Source organism: Populus euphratica, unplaced genomic scaffold, assembly GCF_000495115.2.
Source record: "Populus euphratica unplaced genomic scaffold, PopEup_1.0 scaffold121.1, whole genome shotgun sequence".
In the NCBI taxonomy this organism is placed as follows: Eukaryota; Viridiplantae; Streptophyta; class Magnoliopsida; order Malpighiales; family Salicaceae; genus Populus; species Populus euphratica.
In genome coordinates this window covers 658,484-678,053 of record NW_011499968.1, presented here as the reverse complement: position 1 = coordinate 678,053, position 19,570 = coordinate 658,484, and the positions used below count along the sequence as shown (strand labels likewise).

At 31.5% G+C, this 19,570-nt stretch overlaps 2 protein-coding genes across 4 annotated transcripts; one reads left to right on the top strand and one right to left on the bottom strand.

Annotated features, from left to right (window-relative positions):
* Positions 1-4,527: 4,527 nt before the first annotated feature.
* On the top strand, positions 4,528-13,074 carry LOC105139126 (flavanone 3-dioxygenase-like). 3 transcript variants are annotated; one of them, XM_011045460.1, is made up of 5 exons: positions 4,528-4,862; positions 5,047-5,294; positions 11,811-12,135; positions 12,385-12,648; positions 12,809-13,074. In XM_011045460.1, the coding sequence occupies exons 1-4, from the start codon at positions 4,665-4,667 to the stop codon at positions 12,628-12,630; spliced, it is 1,017 nt and encodes a 338-aa protein (XP_011043762.1). In that variant the 5' UTR covers positions 4,528-4,664; the 3' UTR covers positions 12,631-12,648; positions 12,809-13,074. The 3 variants fall into 3 exon arrangements, with proteins under 3 accessions (XP_011043762.1, XP_011043761.1, XP_011043760.1); XM_011045459.1 differs by having other exon boundaries at positions 12,754-13,074; XM_011045458.1 differs by having other exon boundaries at positions 12,385-13,074.
* Positions 13,075-15,901: 2,827 nt separating this feature from the next.
* Positions 15,902-18,656, bottom strand: LOC105139125 (caffeic acid 3-O-methyltransferase 1). The gene is made up of 4 exons (XM_011045456.1): positions 18,131-18,656; positions 16,879-17,189; positions 16,714-16,778; positions 15,902-16,534 (listed from the first exon to the last, which is right to left on the bottom strand). Exons 1-4 carry the CDS (start codon positions 18,547-18,549, stop codon positions 16,232-16,234), a joined length of 1,098 nt encoding a protein of 365 aa, XP_011043758.1. The 5' UTR covers positions 18,550-18,656; the 3' UTR covers positions 15,902-16,231.
* Positions 18,657-19,570: the final 914 nt, after the last annotated feature.

Sequence of the window (19,570 nt, the reverse complement as noted above, 5' to 3'; positions counted from 1 at the left end):
ACACTTGGGAACAAATTCAACAACCGTGCAGTACTTTGTTCCCGTCACCTTTATCTAGCCAGCTCAAGCTCTGATCACTATTGATTTAATAACTGCAACTTCTGATCTTAGATCAACTAGCCCTATAAACCATGAAAATTGGTCTGCTATAGAAAAGAGATTAAGATTCATTAAAAAGAATGATATATTTGGCCCTATCCGAGCAGTAGAAATATGTTTAGTACCAAATATTATGGTGCTAAAAGATTTTAGAGTGCTAGACTTTATCAAATACACTAGACTAAAGTGCCTAAAAACCCATCTTCGATCATACAATAATAAGATGGCTAAAGTAATTCATAATTATAAGATATTGATCTACTTCTTTTAGGTCTGTCTCACAAGATCTGCCTTGAGCTAGTACATGAGGCTAGATAATGCTAAGATCAAGAATTGGAAAGATTTGGCTAAACCTTCCATTAAGTAGTACAAATTTAACTTAAAAATTGTTCCTGACAAAACAAGTCTGATGTCAATCAAGAAAAGAAGTCAAGAGTCAGTAAGGGCCCTTGCGTAAAAATGGCAGGATGAGGGAATGCATGTCCAACCCCTTTTAATAGAGATAGAGATGGTAACTTTATTCGCCAACACTCTTAAATCTTCTTACCATGAGCATTTAATGGGCAGCTTGTTTGAACATTTATATTATGTTGTATGTATTGTTGAAAGAATAAAGCAATGGATTAAATCTAGATGCATAATTGAGCTGGTAGAGAAGAAAGGTTTTACTAAGAAAAAGAGGAAGGGTGATGTGAACAACCTAGAAGGCATGTATAAGGGTAAGAAGGTAAACTTTAGAACCTTTAAATGTGTATTTCTCAATTTATTGGTGTTAAATTCATAGAACCTTTTACCTTAAATCAAACCACTCATACAAATGGTCAACCAAATAACCAAAACAACCATCAAAGGCAAAACATAACAAATGTCGTAGAATAACTATCACCTTTACCATTGCCCTTGAAAGACTTGTATATAAATTACTGAGCATTGGACACATAACTCTTATCCTTGTACCACTACTACAATCACCCTTTCCTATATAATACAAGCCAGATCTGACTCATGAATACCACGTTGGTAATCTTGGTCATGGTATTGAAACCTGCTATACTTTTAAAAAAATATTGTTAGAGCTCATCAAGATATGATGGGTAACTTTCAAAGATACACCTAATATTAATTTGAATTCATTACCTAATTATGTTGCAGGTAATGGTGGATTGGGTATGATAGAACTCGAGGTAAAGACAACGTGTTGATGGCATCTATGAAGAGGTTGTATAACATATTGGTACAGTTAGGATTTCTAAAAATGAATGTTAAGTATCACATGGAGAAAGGTGGTTATTGCAAGTAACATGAAAGAAAGCAACATCATATCGAGGATTGCATTGAGTTTCTCTAAAGGGTTGCAATAATGCTAACTATTGGAGAATTGAGGATCAAGGCTATGGTGAGTAGTCATGAGGTAAGGATAATGGAAAGCTAGGAGAAATAGTCAAAAGTGTGTAGAGTCCAACCAATAATTAATAGGCCACCCAAACTGATCCTGACTAAATGTACCTTCCTACACAAACAAAGATCATAATACGATGCTTTAAAATTATGTCCAACATCAAAAACTTTAATTCCTTTGTTCCAAACTAAGATTAGTGGTTTGATCTGAAGTGGTCGTTGCTTTATGCCCGAAAAGTTAAAGAAAGTTAAAGGCAAGGAAATAGTAGATCTTAATAAGAAACTTGAGGTTAACAAACCTATGACCAAATAAGAGTCGAATGAATTCTTAAAGTTTATAAAGCACAATGAATACTATTTAGTATATCGACTAAATAAAACCCTGGCTATGATCTCCTTTATGTCTTTGATACTTAGCTCCAAATCCCATAAAAATGTTTTGCAAAAGGGGTTGAATAAAGCTTATGTGCCTGAAGATATTAAGCAGAAAACCATGAAACATTTGGTAGGGAGAATCTACGCAACCAATTACCTGTACTTTATAGAAGATAAGGCAGATGTTGAGGGAACCAAACACAACAAGCTCGTGTACATCACCATTAAATATAGAGATTGCCTAATAGAAAAGGTGCTCATTAAAAATGGCTCAATTTTTAATATGCTGCCAAAACATATACTAAAAGAGATATATGTAGATGAATCACATATAAAGCCTAGTACCATAATAGCAAGAGCATATGACTGTATACCTAAATAATAGTTAAGACTCTGGAAGCGGAACTATATGTAGAGCCATAAATGTTCTTGGTGACACTATAAGTTATGGATATTCACTCTTCCTATAACATATTATTGGGAAGGCCTTGGATTTATATAGTTGGGCCAGTAACTATCATTGCATCAATACTTAAAGTACATTATGAACGGGATGTTGTGACTATTAAAGTTTAAAAAAAAAATAGTGTATATGGTAAGGCACATGATTGTACCATTCATTGAGACAGAAGATTGCAAAGAAAAGAATGCCCATACTTTAAAAATTATAAACACTAATTGGGTTTCTAAGAACACGGTGCTGAGAAGGCCGAAGATCTTAAAAACAACAAGAATAATAGTTAAATGCTTATCAGAATGCGGGATTCCATTTCAATATAACCCTGACACTAGAATGCCAAAACAGGTCAATTCAATAAAGATAAAGTGTACTGGTCAGAGATCAAAGCTTGGGTAAGCTTAAAACGAAAGATTATTGATGGGCTACTAGTAAGAGGAGAAAGAAGAGGATAGCTAGGATTGGAAAAAAAGAGCCTGAAGAAGAAGATTTGGTCATCCCACCAATCATGTTTTCATTTTCAAAAGCTGCATATGTAATGGAACCTAATAAAAGAATAGAAAGTCCTAGTCAAAAACTCATTACAATGAAAATAAATATCTTGAAGAAAAATAAGATCAAAAAAGATTATGAAAAAATATAGTTTGAAAAGAAAAAAAAAGAAAAAAAAAACCCTAGTATCATAATACTCCATCATCAAATCTAGAAGTTTTGCATGCACTGCAACCTTATATATTGTAGCTTCATTAAGATCAAAGTTTGGATGTCATTGTCACATTACAACCTTCAAGTTTGGATAGCATTTTCTCCATTTCTTCTTTTCTTCATTGAGATAATGGTTTATTCATTACAAAAAAAATTGATAAATACAAATAAAAATACTAATGAAAGTTTTTTGTCAATAAATTGTGATGAATTTTTCCTATTAAATATGTCCTCATAATATCCATCAGTAAACATCGATGAAAATATTTTCTAGATATATATTAAAAAAATTATAATAAAAAAAATACTAAAAAATATGATCACATATCATTTTTACAAATATAATTATCAACGGATTTAATCTATCAATAATTAAAGTCATGGGGAGGAAGACTGGCTATACACATCTGATGAAAAGATCATCTCCATCAGTTTAATTATTAAAGTTTGTCTCCAAGGCTCCCTGATAGGTTTCTTTTCTTCAGCAGACAACTTATTCAAAGGACACTCCTCATCTCCATCTTCTTCTTCGTCATCATCCGAAATATAGTCATGATTCGTATGATCCTCACTGGACTCGTGATCGATATAAGAAGCACTTAACGAGTATTATTCTGGATTCCTCAGTCTCGGGCAACCATCTAAAAATAAAAGGGCAACGTCTGCTTTGGGCCAGAGAACGACTTTCAGATCTCCATCCCCGCCACACTTTACTAGCTAGGTTGCTTTTGTCGCGCTTTCATAACTTTTGCAGTTAATATTGCACCAGTCTCCGCTTGCGGACAGTGATATTGAACCGTACTGAGTCAATCAACCAATTATAATTAAACATTGAAACATCATTTCAACCATTAAAAACTTCAGATTGATGTTTTTCACATGGTTGAAACCACATAGCCAAAACCATGTCTAACAAAAAACCAGTAATTTGAAGTCCGAATAAACTTACATCCTCTAGATTTTCATTAAACTGGCAGATGGATGGATAGACAAGACAAACGTTACATACTCGACAATCCACCTAACACTAGATGAAACAAAAACCATATCATGTAGAATCTCGAAACACTATGAATCAAAAACAATAAAGAAAGGAATTGATACTTAATTTCATTTAATTAACAATGAACTTTGACTATATATGCAGGTAAAAAAGTTTTTTTGTTGGCATTTAACTTTAACACGCCTGCACAACAAATAGATAGCAACGAGGGATTCCAATTCCCTCCAATTAATTAACTTCCCAATAGAAAAAATTTAAAAATAGGATTGATTATGTAAATCAAATCAACCATATTTTACAAATTATAATAATTACATGATTTATGTGGAACAAACTAATCATCATATTATAATAAAGTGAAATTACATCATCAAATTAATGACGACTTAAAGGCAATAAAAAAAAAAGAAAAAAAGAAGGGAAAGGTCGACCGCTAAGCTTCCATGTGCGGCTATAAATACATTAGACGTGTTGCAGAGCTCTCTCATCTTCCTGGAAGCTGTACAAGGCTATAGTTATTGCCACAACCAAGCAGCAAAACTTGAAGTTGGCATCTTAGTGCCCTCTCATAAATTTATAATAATTTACTGCCTTTTTCATCTTTTGTAACTGCTTTTATTTAGTAGCATGGATACAAAAGTCCTTTCCTCTGGCATCCAGTATACAAACTTGCCGGCAAGCTATGTTAGGCCGGAATCGGAACGTCCCCGGCTATGGGAAGTTTCAACGTGCGAAAATGTTCCGGTCATAGATTTAGGTTGTCAGGAGAGGGACCAAATTGTCCAACAAGTTGGCGATGCCTGCAAGAACTATGGCTTTTTTCAGGTTAGCCTACTTTCTGTATCTTTTCCCCCCCTTCTTTTGTTTTATATTTTAATAGTAGTAGAATATTTTAAAAGTAGTCATATCAATCCTTCTATTACTTGATTATTTTAGCATCATGATTAGATGGAGTATAGATCATAGCTAAATAATTTGAATAGTGAATCTTTTGTTTTATGAATGGCAGGTGATCAATCATGGAGTGTCTTTGGAAGCTGTGGAGAAAATGTTAGGAGTGGCCCATGAGTTCTTCAGCTTGCCAGTTGAGGAGAAGCTGAAGCTGTATTCTGATGATCCATCGAAGACAATGAGACTTTCTACAAGTTTTAATGTGAACAAGGAGAAGGTTCACAACTGGAGGGACTATCTGAGACTCCATTGCTATCCTCTTGACAAGTATGCGCCTGAGTGGCCTTCTAAACCTCCTCCGTTCAAGTGAGTACTCTCTCTCTCTCTCTCTCTCCCCCCTCCTCCTCCTCCTCCTCCTCCTCCCTCTCCCTCTCCCGCTCAAAACACAGTCATGCAGGATAGGGCACACCACAAACATAGAGAGAGCTACGTTTCAGATACCTTGGGTGCATGCACTAGTGGTGCATAGAATCTGCCACATCCCTTTCTGTCATAACTCGCCTTTTTTTCCATTGTTTTCCATAGTTAGCATTTATTAGCGAAAATGCACCTAGAAAAATCTTCCTTGCACATGAAATATTAAAATAGACAACAACATTTCACTTGTTTATTAAAAACAAGTTATATTAAATTTAAAATGATTGAAAATAACTGTTCAGATATCATATTTTACATTCTGACGACATTCCAAATATTATTTTTTTTATTCGGAGTTCATGATTGTAGATTTAGAACGGTTGTATAATTAAAATATTGATGTAAATTTCGAGAATTTTAAAAAATATTTTTAATAAAACTTCTCATCTTGAAATGGAAAAAATTAAAAAAAAACATGTGGTGCAAGTTCGGGTTTGGGTTGGAGTTTTTCTTACCAAAATTCCACGTGTGATTGAAGGTAAAGAAGACAGAAACCATGTCCAATAAACTAGTCCTAGGTTTTAGTTCCAGTACATGAATATAATTGCATCGCAATTTCGTACTGTCCGAGAAATCTAACCTAAGCTCCGTAGTATAGTTACTTTGGCATAAGTTTAACTTTTATTGAAATTTGATTAATCCCTTATTAAGGAAATATTTTGAGTTAGTGCGCCCGCGCGTGTGTAAACGCTTTGTTCTGAATGTCTAGAAGTGCAATAAAGATAATTTTTTAAAATATTATATTTTTTATATTAAAATAATAATAAAATAATTTAAAATTAAATAAAATAAAAATATGTTTTTACCACAGTCGGAACACTCGTATTAAATTTCATTCTAGAAGCAAGAAGTGGTAGCTTTGATCAATTGCAATTTATTCACGGACCCAAGAAAAGTCTGCTCTCCCACTCTAAAAGTCTTTTCTACCCTTTCTTTTATTCTTTTTTTTTTTTTTTTTTTGGTCCTATATGAGCAAAAAAGGTATTTTGCGGTCCTTAGAAGTGAGGAGGTGGGCATGCGGCACGAGAGAGGATTCAAGGGATCCGTAGCCCTACGTTTTTTCAGCCTCTTGCTAACCAGACCCTCTGCTCATTTTGCATGACGAGTACAAACTGGTAAATTCTTACACATAAATTATCAAAACAGTTATTTCCCTTTCCACTAATTAGAGCAATTAGTGAAGGTTTTAGACTAATCAAGAATTATTACACAGTTAAGGGCCTAATTGCCACGACAAGAAGATTTTCTAAATTTGAATTTGAAAGATTCTCATGGAAATCTCACATCTTTAACTATGTGAACATCTCTGGTCACGTTTGTTGCTTCCATGGCTTTTAAAAAAAATGATTTTTTTATTAAAATTAATTGTTATCTTTTTGTTATAAAATGAGGAGGGTGAGGGATTAGAGAATGGCAATCTTCCACAAAAATAAAAGAGGAGTCAATTATATCTGAAGGCAAATTGGAAAACTTTTAGGCGCAGTCCATGCCTTGAAAGAGTCCTTTTTAGCCTGTAGGGTCCGTGAGATAGAAAATCCACTATAACGACAAAAAGTGCATTATTGATAAGAAATATAATCGAAGGAATCACTCACGTTTTAAAGCAGATTTCTGTATATGAAGTATTAAGTAAAGCTCAAAGGTGAGTTGTGTGGAAAATATTGGTTTTTATATTCATTAATTTATTATAGATTATAATATTATTTATTTATTTGTTTTCTAATTTAGTCCTTGTATGATATATTTATAGATATTTAGAGCTGATAATTTATTTTTATTTATTTTTTATATAATTATTGTAGTATAAGAAAATATCTTAGTATTGGGTCAATATTATAAAAATATCTTGGTGTTGCAGAATGATTTATTTTTAAAAAAAATTAGATAAATTAAAAATAATTTAAAAAATTAGGTTATTAAATTTTGTAGAGTTAATGGCCTAATTTATGAATTTATTGAGATAACCCTTATTACCTTAATTTATAAGTTTAGTAGTTGTTATTTTTTTTAATTGAACTCGATTATTGATTGTCTATTTCTCTCTTCAACATTTAGTTAAAATAAATAATTTAAAAAAAACATATTATTAAGTATTAGAAAGTCTATAGGTCTATTTACAAGTTTAGTGAGTTTAACTTTTATTTTTTAAAATTTATTTTTTTTAATAGCATCCTTCGATATTGAATTGACTAAAAATTTAATTTTATAATTTATTTTATTTTTATATTTTCTAAAAGATTATTATAGTCTTAAAAAAATATTAGTATTGGTTTAATACTCGATTTTACAGTCATTTTTTTTTATATATTTAAATAAAAAATAATTTAGAAATAAGTTATTAATCTTAATAAAGTTTATTTCTCAAGTTGCGGGTACGAGGTATTGACCCAAGTTACTTGATTCATGGGATTAGCATGTTTATCCATCAAAGTTAATATCTTTGTTTTTTAGTTTTTAGTTCTTTAATTTCTCTAATTGTTTTTTATTTTATTTTTCTTTAATATTGGATTGGTTGATAAATGTAGTTCATGCTTTATTTTTTATTATTTTCTATAAGGTTATCACGATATCAAAAAAAATATTTTTTTAGGGTTCATGCTTGATTTTGCAAATATATAATTTTATCATAATATTAAATAAAAATAATTTACAAAAATAACAAAGTTATTAAACTCATTAAAATTTATGATCTAGATCGTAAGGTGGCTGAGGTCGATCTAATATGGCATTGTTTTAATATTAAAAACAAAAATAAAATTTTAAAGTTTTTTAAAAAGTTATGTCATATTTTTATTAATTATACAAATTGTTTTTTATCCATTAAATTAAATTATTTATTTTAAATTAGCTTAAATATAGTTTATAGTTTAATTTATAACTCGAGCTAGATAATAAATCGAAATGGTAAATTTTAAGATTAAATGCTCGATTGAATATAATAATACTACTAGAAAAATCTTTGTACTTTTAATATTTTTAATTTAAAAAAATAATCTAATTCATAACGAAGCGTGACCGAAAAAACTAGTATATAGAAAATGTGCCATGGAGTCCACAGGCATTAAACTAGATGGGTTAAACTTTGTAGCTGTCATAAACTAGGCCGATTCGTAATCTTATATCCTTCTTTATCTCTGTTTCTCTAGTAGTTAACAACATGCCATTCATTTGATTGCATAACTCCAGATATTTTCAATATAAAAATCAAAATATACCATGTAGAGAATATATATATATATATATATATATATATATATAGAAGAACAATGCTAAAATCACTTATAGCAACATATACCAACCAGTTTGCATGCATCATGAAATCTATATGTAAATCAATTTGAATACAATTTGAGTGCTGATATCTGTGAGTGTGCTGTCAATGTTTTGTTTTATTTTATTTTATTTTATATAATATAATATGAATATCACTTCTACCTCTACTTCAATCTATGAGTAGTAGGAACACAGTACTTATATATAAAGCATATTAGTATTTTATTTTTCTTTCTAGGTTTCAAAGGTATCTCTTATGAGGTAGGGTTGGATGACTACACAATAAAAATACCATTTTATTTTAGTCATTTATGGTTAATTTTCTGTTATAAATTCCCATTATAAGATATAAAAACTTATGTTTAATTTATTATTTATATTACTTTTTAATGTATTTTTTTAAGTAAAAAACTTTTTTACTTGAAAATTGTACATACAAACATTATTTTATATTATTAATTAGTTTTAATTAAAAATATAATAAAAATAGTAAAATTCACCTTTATAATTGTTTGGTTATTAAATTTAATATTATATTATATAATATTATATGCAAAACCTATTTCAACTCAAGTGTTAAACGAGATATTTAACTTTATAATTGTTTTATTATTAAATTAAATTTTATAATAAATTATTTTAAAAAATTATTTTAATTTAAAATTTAAAAATACTAAACACGTCTCAATAAATGACATATGTTAGTCCCTTAAAAAATATCGCATAATTAGCAAGCATTCTTAATGTGTGTTTGTGATTGTAATATAAAATATTTTTTAAAATAAATTTTATTTAAAAATATATTAAATTAAAAAAATTATACTTTTTATATTAACATTTTAAAATTATTAACAAATAATAAAGAATATTAATTTAATATTTTTAAAAATTAAATATATTTTTAATAATCATCCAAAATAATAATAATAATAATAATTATTATTATTATTATTATTATTACATATGCCGGGATTCTAGACTTCCCTGTCCAAAATTATTAAACTACTTGTCTGTCTTTAAAGCAACTTGGTGCCAGAATCTTGGCAGCGTGGGTCCAAAACTTTAAAAACTTAAAGTAATCAACGTAAAATACAAAAATGGAGACTTAAATTATTAGGTTTTGGGCAATTATTTTATACTCCAACGGCTATGACGCTCTATTGATGCACTGGATGAGATCACATCCATTGACATTTTTGATTTCTTGCATATTAATAAAAGGTTTGCTTAACGAGGTGGAAAATGATCTCATGAACTGAAATCGTGTTGACGTAAGAGAACTGAAATATGCCTTGGTCCTGCATATTCCATCTACCTGTTCATGACTTTATCTTCCATGTTTTGAGAACTTATGAACAAGTTCCTTGATTTTTCTTGACCATTATTCTTTCTTTGTTAATTTTTGGTTCACGGGTTGGAGATATCTTTGGATCATCTTTCTCCATCAGTCGAGATTTTTTTGTTCTCGAGATGATCTTGGTGTTTCCTGCATGAACTTTATGCATTAAAGAGAATAAATTAATTTGGTTGATGTCCTCATCTTCGAAACTCAAAAAATGAAGAACAAACCTTTTTAATCATCAAATAATCCACCGCTTGGTGTTACCAATATTGTTTTATTAAAATGTTTTGGTGCATGTTTCTCGAAACCCCCATTGTGTTGGTTTCTACCTAATAAGCTAAATCATCAAAATTTAAATTAAGGTTTAAGAGAAACTAACAAATATTTTTAAGATTAAGTTACAAGTTTGAAGAAACGAAGAACTAAGATATAATAAGTTCAAGATCGAGGACTTGAGAATAATTCATTTAAATACTATGGTGGTGGTCACTCGACGAAACAATCAAATAAGGTAGGGTAGTCTGCAGAAGTCCCTAGTTATTAGCCAACCCTCTTCCAGAAAGATGATGTGTTATGCGACCGATCTACTTTATTTGTCCAAATAAATTAGGTCTCTCTTCCGCTCTTTGCTGGGGTACCACCGGCAGAGTGATGCTGATCATTCATTGATGCCCTAAGATCATGGTTATCTTATCCCCTGGTTGAATTCAATGTTTTGGACAATCCCACAAGAAAAAAAATGAATTCATCTGTGGAGATCAGTGCATATTGCATGCTTTCTTGATTATAAAATTCTGTAGAACAATTACACAATAAATATCCTTCTCTGTCATAACAAGGTTGATGACATGGATAATAGTGATTTGAAGTTGATTTATATATGATGTAGACTTCTTAATAGCATCTATGTTTTAATTTTCAAGCTTCTAGGATGTATATATGATGATAACTAAACGTCATCTTAAATGATGTCCAAAACTCATTGTATCTTTCTTCAACCCGAACAAGCTACGACTGATATCGTGAGGTGATAGGTTGGCTATGAGGTGTTTAGGCTAACTTTGAAAATCTAATAGGATTGATGTCTTTTAGATGGGGCTAATGAGGTGGCAAGAGTAAAGCGAAGACTTCAGTGTTCATCTGCTATATAATTAATGGTTTTTTCTTTCTTTCTTTTTTGGGAAAAATATGTAATTTACAGGCAGGGTGGATGGTTTTAAACGCAAACTCTGTTTCATAATTTTCTAAAGACATGACCCTCATTCAAACATGCTGACTATTGTTGTAGAAATATGTCGAGGGTACTTGACATTGTTGCTTCTTGATGTATACCTGATTTTGGGGATAAAAAGTCTTACTTGCATCAAGAATCTCTTCCATATTTCAACTGAATCCTGTGGTCTCATCGTATCACTAGTAGGCAATACAAAGAGATGGATGAACTTTTAAGCCAAATGGGGCAATTATATCCTCAACTTTCATTGGTACATTCTTGAGTTTAATTTCCAAATCAAAATTTAAAATTATTGATGCACTCTCATTGTTCCAGCAGACTTAGAGACCGAAGTAAATAAGTTATGGACGTTGTGTTCTCTAAATCTCTACATAGGGCGGAGTTGCATAGAGTAGAAGGGGGTCAAGTTTTCAAAATGTTTATTCTCCGTATGTTCGTCTATGATCTTCTTGGATGTGTGACTCTCGACTCACATGTTTTATCATAATAGTACCAACTTAGTATTAATGTGCTGTAGAATTATGATCTAATCATGTGAAATGTGCTGTATGAATAGGGACATTGTAAGTAGTTATTGCATACAAGTTCGAGAACTTGGGTTTCGAATACAAGAACTGATATCGGAGAGCTTAGGCCTCGAGAAGGATCATGTAAAGAATGTCCTCGGTGAACAAGGGCAACATATGGCTGTAAACTTTTATCCTCCATGTCCAGAGCCAGAGTTGACTTTCGGATTGCCAGGACATACCGACCCCAATGCCCTCACTATTTTACTTCAAGATCAATCCGTAGCAGGCCTTCAAGTCCTCAAAGACGGGAAATGGGTAGCCGTTAATCCTCATCCAGATGCATTTGTCATTAACATTGGTGATCAATTACAGGTAAACACTCATTTCTTCTTTTATTTGAGTGATCCTCGAACCTGAGACCTCTTGTGAGAATGGGAAAGGGAACACGAGTGCCCTTGAGCTGCAAGGCTCTTTGGCAACAAACATTCTATCGTCCATGTATATCGTGGGCAGCATTCTAGTGCTATAATGTTGATTGGTGGTATAACACATGCAATGGGAGATGCAAGAGTGATCGCAGGCACTAAGCAACGGACTTCTTATGAGTTTTAGTGATTGCAGGCGCTAAGCAATGGGAGATACAAGAGTGTGTGGCACCGAGCTATCACGAATACTGACAAGGCAAGGATGTCAGTTGCTTCCTTCCTCTGTCCATACGATAACGCATTGATCACCCCGCCTAAAGCTCTCACCGATGATGGAACTGGAGCCATATACAGGGATTTCACATATGCTGAATATTACAAGAAGTTTTGGAGCAGGAACTTGGATCAAGAACATTGTTTGGAACTTTTCAAGAACAAATGAATAGTACACATTTTACTCGTAAGTCATACTAATCACCTTATCATTGTTGCAATTGGTAGTAAATTCAGGTCGTGGAGGGGGAGCCAGAATTGTTTCTTTCTTTTTTTTCTGAAATCCTGCAAGGACGCATCGCCGACATCAACCTTAAATTCTTGTTCATTTTGTGAAATAATGGCAGTTGCAGACTCGTTTCTAGCACATGCAGTGTATCGTTACAGGCATCAGGCTACATCTGCGAATGGGGAAGGTTTTTAGTCACTGTCGCACATGGTGAGCATTCGAATTTGTCCCATTCGGTACTGTTCGATTGTTGGTCTATGCCGCCTCTTGTTGATTTTGAATTTCCATTCATGTCCTAATAGATGTTCATTAGTAACTGTTGTTGTAATCAAACAGTAACTTTTGCAATTTATTTTAAGCTGGCATTATTATCAGAGACCTAAACCATGGAGTTCCCATGTTTTTTAATTTTTCTTTGCGGGGGTGCCAAAGACTTCCTATCACTGTCTTCAATGTTGAATCTCCCTACTCCACAACAGTTCTTATGACATTACTATAAATCTTAAAGGTGTGATCATTTCACTCAGCACACACAACAGTCCACACTATTCATCTTCTTAAATTTTACTATTGATATACAGCTCAAAATTTTGTGTTTTTTTCAATATGATTCTCAATTTTTTTGTGTGATTACACCTTTTATGGGTCAAATTCAAGAATAACTAAATCAAATTTGTTGATCAAAAATAAAATTAAAAGACATGAAACTAGAGTAGAAAAGATGTCACAAATGAATAACGATTTCAAAGTTCATACAAAATACTTACTTCAATCCTCAAACTTTACAATCTAGATAAATTTAATCTCTCAATATGTTTTCAATTTAATTTTGATACAAAAATTTATTTTTATTATTTTTTAATTTTTTATTTGAAAGATGAGAGAGAGTTCATTGAAATTCAGAAAGAAAAAATCAACATTTTAACTAATTAGAGCTATCATAACGGTCGATCTTGATATTAAAAGGTTATATTTACTAAGGGAAGTTTCATTTAGATGTTTTTTAACCTTAAAATAACCTAAAAATAAGATTTAAGCTTGGAAAGGTTTTTGGTTTTAAATTGTTTTGGGTTTTTGGGTTTTTTTAAGGCTATTTTTAGGTTTATAAAGGTGTTTAAATTATTTTTTAGGTATTTTAGATCAAAATGAGTTGGAAAATAAGTTTTTAAATAAAAAAAAATCTTATTTTTTCTTCCACTGAATCTAAAAAATTATAAGAACATGTTGTTTATAATATTTATTTTTAAAAAATAATGGGTTGGATGACATATTATTTACTATAATTATATTTTTTTGAAAAAATAAAGCCTACACATGGGCCCTTCCTCCTTGAATGGGTTGTATGTCAGCTTAAATGGGTTGTATGTCAGCTTGGTTTATCAAGTCTAGCAGCATCTAATCTTTATTTTGGTAATTTTTCCTTTGAATTGATTGAAGGGTGTTTAATTCTTTTAATTGAAGGGTGTTTAGAGACGATCATATTCACTACAGCTAAAGTCCCCCCACCAAGATCCACGAATGATGTGAGGCCTTCAAGGCCTCCGTGAGTCTCAAGAATCTTCTACATGGTAATGGTAGAGTGGTCTGACATTCCCTTATTGAAAGCCTTGATGAGTATTGGATTCGTGCCAAAGTATTCAAATACAGCCATTCCATGCATGGGCCTTGTTGAATGGAATGCCCCTTCAGGAATTGCATCTTGAGAAGGGAAGGTTACATATATGCGTATAAGAATGTATTCTGGACAGTGTTTTGTCAACTTCCCCTTCTTTTAATTGCCTTTTGTTACTCGGCCTTGAGTGATTGAGTTACGGCCTAGAGCTTTACAAGAAGCCAAATATGCTCGAGGAAAAAAGAAAAACTTTGTTTGGGATAATATAAAATGGATATATAACGCACATAACTAATCAACAAAACAATTTTTAGTTTTTTTATAAAAAAAATTAATTAATTAAATATATAATATTATTATATTTTAAAAAAATAGAGTTAATTATTCCTTACAAGTTAAACAAAGTTCAATCCAAATTAACCTGAATTGATTTTTTATATTCATGATCAGAATTTTATTACGAGTAACTTTTGAGTAACCTTTTATAATTAAAAATTAAATAAAATTTTGTTTATGATAAGTTTTTATTTGTTGTTTCCTCGTGATAATATTTTTCATATTAAAAATTAATATTAAAGGCATTATTTGATCATTTTTAGTATGACTCTTTTATTCATTCGTTGCAGCGTCTTATTCATGATTTTTTTATTTTTTTTTGGTGTGATGCTTACACTCACCTTTTTTATCTACTTTTTCTTTTCAAATTTACAGCTGGCTTGACATATCAGATAAAATGAAAATTTTCAAAAATCAAATAAATAAAAAGAGAAAAAAAATCAAACTGAGTTGTTTTTTCTCAGCCCAACTATTAGGCACTCAGTTAAATGACAAACTTTAATAGGCCAAGCCCAGATATTAAGCCCAAACAGATGGTCAGATTTGTGTATAAACAAGTCTGAATTACAGAATATTCAGTATACGGTAGTTTCTGCTTTGTGTTTAATTTCAAAGAAAAAAATCATTTAGTTAGATAAATAGTTTTTGCACTCAATCTTGATTCAAACCTTAATTTTATAGAAGATAACAAATAACTTGTCTTTTATTTATAGAAAACCTGTTTTATTTTATTTTGCATATAGAAATCTATTTCAAAGTAGTTTTAATCAAATATATGTTTTTAAATCTATATTTTTAAAACTATAATAAAAAAAAATATTTTAAAAAAAAAAATCCTAAAAATTTACCATAATATTAAAAAAAACTTAATCTAATTCCCAACTACTAATAATAGATATTTAAATTCCAAACAGTTTACATCTCTTTTTTAAATTGGTAGTTTGAACCTTAAAATATTCAAGTTCTTGTTTTTACAAGAAAATGTTACTGTCAATTTTAATTTTTTTTTTTGACAAATTAACTCAATTTTCCTTAAATTAAATAATTAACTTGACAATCTTAGATAGATTTTATAAGCATCCAATTTAATTTTTAAAATAATATTATTTTAATATTTTAAAAAAACACTTCAAACATTATTTTTTTTAATTAACTTGAATTAATTCAAGTTAAATTGAGTTTAATACTTCATTAATAGCAACTAGAAAAATGTTATGTTGATAGTCTACATAAACTGGTCTAAAAATACTAATATGATGAAGATCCAATAAAAACAATCACTTAATGCTTAGAACAATATTCATAACCTTGCAAGATACATACATCATGAACTGCTTTCTTTTCCGTTACAGAAGTCTTTACTGTTTGAAGCATAAGGCCACTCGCTAAGAAATCTTTTCACATGTAGTATGAATTTTGAGGGAGGCAGTGAAGTTATTTGAGAAAATCAGGCATACAAAACGCAACCTTAACCTTACATGTTTCATAAGAGATAGCTACTCCTCGTATAAAAAGCAATCATAACATCAAAAGCAGAGACAGCAACAACGTTGTCTGTAAAACCCGAAGTAACTTGGAGCTTGGACATGAGCCTTAGGCCTTCTTGCGGAGTTCAATGACATGTGTGTTGAATGCACAGCACATTACTTCAAAACCTTGAAAGCCAGCTCCCTTAGCTAAGCCCTCAAATTCCTTTTCGGTCCTCTCTTTCCCACCGGGGTTGTGCGCCAGCATGATAACATCAATGTGCACGACTCCCTTGGTGGCAAGGCTTGTGTCAGGAGCCACGGGAAGGATGCACTCAACAAGTATCACCTTGCCGTTTTCCGGCAACGCGTCATAGCAATTCTTCAAGAATTTTAAGCAGTGTGCGTCGCTCCAATCATGGCATATCCACTGTAAAAGCATAATTAACACCACATCAGTAACAAAATCAAAGTAAATTGGTTAAGATAACAAATCCAGTGGATATAGAATCTCTTGGTTGTTTATTCAAGGAGTAGGTCCAAGTAAAAAAGCTAATGAATGAAAGGGAGTAGGTGGCATAGTGGTTCCAATGGATGGAAAAAACTCACCTTCATGAAAACGGCATCTGCTTTGGGCACACTAACAAACATGTCCCCACCAACATGCTCCACACCTGCAATCATTATCCATCAAACTCGGTCCAAAATCATAAGCAGTTCTGGACAAGCAAGACAATCTAAATGCTGGCACTAGACATGAGACAAAGTGGGTACCGGGATAAGATGGGGCATCCTCAATGACGTGGGGCAGATCAAAGTTAATGCCCTTAATTGAAGGGTATTTAGAGACGATTGTGCTAACGACAGCTCCAGTCCCACCACCAACATCCACCAAGGATGTGAGGCCTTCGAAGCCTTTGTAGGTCTCAAGAATCTTCTTCATGGTAATGGTAGAGTGGTCAGACATTCCCTTATTGAAGACCTTGTTGAATCTTGGATCCGTGCCATGATATTCAAATGCAGTCATCCCATAGGCCTTGTTAAATGGAATTCCTCCATCAAGAATTGCATCTTTCAAATAATACCTGCGACAATTAACAGAATCATGATGACATAATGCTTTCAAAAATGCACCAAATGCTAAAAACAATGAATTAATTTTCTTATAACAACATTGTGTTTGGTTATTGTTTTAGAATATAAAAAATAGATAAAAAAAAAAACAAAAACAAAAACATAACGTATTTGATTAAAAAGATAAATACATATAAAAAGACAAAATGTGAACATTGTTCAAATGTTTCTAAATTTATGTGATTTAAAAAAATATTAAATTGAAAAAAAAGCAATGCAAGGATATTTTCATTACCTTCACTTTAATTAATGCCAAACACCATATGGCAATAGCAATTAGAAGAAGTGGATTTCTGCTAGTTAATTAATTCTCGGCAGTTAGCCTATCCAATCCTTATGACTCGAATTTGAGAGAGAAAGAAGTGATGCTTTTGTCGGTTCATATCTTATTCTTTTTTATGTTTTTATTTTCGACTCTTTAATCAAACAATATTATTTTATTCTTTCGGACATCAACCATTAGTAACTTTAAATATATATTTTCTTCTTGAAATTAAGGGAAAAAAAACAAGGATTGCTTTCTTGCCGACATGTATAAGAATATTCTTATCATTTCTCTCTTAAACTAGAACTTTAGTGAATGCCCATTTGGACTGGTCGATAAATTTGCAGGCAGGTAAAACTTTATGGCAGGTAAAGTGGAGGCTTGCAATTGTCAAATTGGTGGGACCCTAACTCACCAATCTCTAAACTCTAATGGTCTCTTGTGAGAGAGAGAGGTATGTGGTGCCGATCCCTCAATTTTGTCACGTTGGATTGCTTTTCTATAGCATAACAAGATTGAGAAACAGGGCAAGTGTATAAATCTCAGTGGAGAGTTTGTAAGCCTCTTTATAATCAAATTCAATATGTAATTCAGGATTTCTTAGATTGGTGAAGACAGGATACTAACCAGCTTTCCATGAGCACCTTGTCCTGGTTCATGAGACAGAGAGGGCTGACAGAGACACCGTCCTCGTTCTTGGTCAAGAATTTACAAACAGGAGCAAGGCCATACAGTCTCTCAACTTTCCCATCAGGAAGATCTTTCAGAGAGCAAGTAAGAATGGAGTAGCTAGCCAGGAGGCGCAAGATACGGTCTAACATGACAGGCGCATCAGGGTTTTTGGTAGGGAGGTGCGAAGCTATCTCAGATGTGGACAAGAAAGCACCAGGGCCAGCTTTAGCCATGATTTCAAGAAGGTCGAGTTCGATGGCTGTTTTGAGGATCATTGGTAGAACTGAAGCACTGGCTAGTTGCATGGCAAATAGGTGTGCCTCTTCATCTGATACCTGAGTTGGAGTCATCTGAGTTTCACCTGTTGAACCCATCTTGATCGAGATTGAATTCTATAAGAGAGCAAAAGGTTAAAGAAGGTGTAAAGAAAAGAAGTGAAAAGGCTTTTGGAGGATATCAGAATACTGAAAAAGGGGTTGCAATGTGGTGCTATTTATGGTGAAGTGCTCAACCACCTTGTGGTCGGTCCCTACTCTCTACTTGATGCACAAATGTCTTCTTCCTGGACCTGACCCCTTACCTTTTCTTCTATATTTTTACCCTTCTTGTTTTCCGTACTTTTTTTTATTTTTTTGACCTGTTTTAGGCGAGACTATTGGAACATGATGTATCTTGTCAAGCAGGTTCATGAAACTTTGTTTGGAAAATTATTTGTAATTTAACCCGCCTTTGTTATATTTTTTAAAAAACATTATTAGGTACAAACTGTTTTAGGATTCTTGTATATAAAAAAAAATTAAAGTATAGATTAAAACGTCTATATAAATATCGAATTAAATAATTTCATAATTATTTATATAAGTAAAAATAAAATGTTAACAATAACCAAGAAAAAAACTAAGAAATAAATACAAATCAAAATATTCAATCATAACTTAAAAGTTAAAATAAGATTCATTCAATTGGGTTTATTGAACCTATTTAAATTAATAAAAAATAAATTTATACTTTAAAAAATTCATAACTTAAAAGTTAAATACAAATAACACTGACTGAATATATATATGTCATAAAAAATATTATACAAGGTCAAAAAATCAACAATATTATTTAAAACTAAATATTTTTATTTTAAAAAATAAAATTCATTTGTATAAAAAAACTACAAATAAATTAGAATAATATCTTAAAAAATAAAACAAAAATAGAACAATTAAAAAAACTTATATTCAAAAAAAAAATGAAAAACATGTGACCTAAGTCACAAATCAGGATAAACTCATATAAAATACTTAAAGATAATAAAAAATAATATTAAAAAAACTAATGCAAAATGATAAGATCGTACGATACTAAATCGCCTAACAAATAAAATGTCAAAAGATAAAATTAAGA

What these genes read in the sequence shown, in the direction of transcription:
- LOC105139125 (XM_011045456.1), bottom strand. Translation starts at nt 18,549, where the DNA reads ATGGGTTCAACAGGTGAAACTCAGATGACTCCAACTCAGGTATCAGAT. An exon ending in GGATGCCCCATCTTATCCCG is followed by an intron (nt 16,779 to 16,878) that starts GTACCCACTTTG and finishes TAATGATTGCAG; the next exon opens with GTGTGGAGCATGTTGGTGGG. An exon ending in CAGATGCCGTTTTCATGAAG is followed by an intron (nt 16,535 to 16,713) that starts GTGAGTTTTTTC and finishes ATGCTTTTACAG; the next exon opens with TGGATATGCCATGATTGGAG.
- LOC105139126 (XM_011045460.1), top strand. Translation starts at nt 4,665, where the DNA reads ATGGATACAAAAGTCCTTTCCTCTGGCATCCAGTATACAAACTTGCCG. An exon ending in AGAACTATGGCTTTTTTCAG is followed by an intron (nt 4,863 to 5,046) that starts GTTAGCCTACTT and finishes TATGAATGGCAG; the next exon opens with GTGATCAATCATGGAGTGTC. An exon ending in ACATTGGTGATCAATTACAG is followed by an intron (nt 12,136 to 12,384) that starts GTAAACACTCAT and finishes TAGTGATTGCAG; the next exon opens with GCGCTAAGCAATGGGAGATA.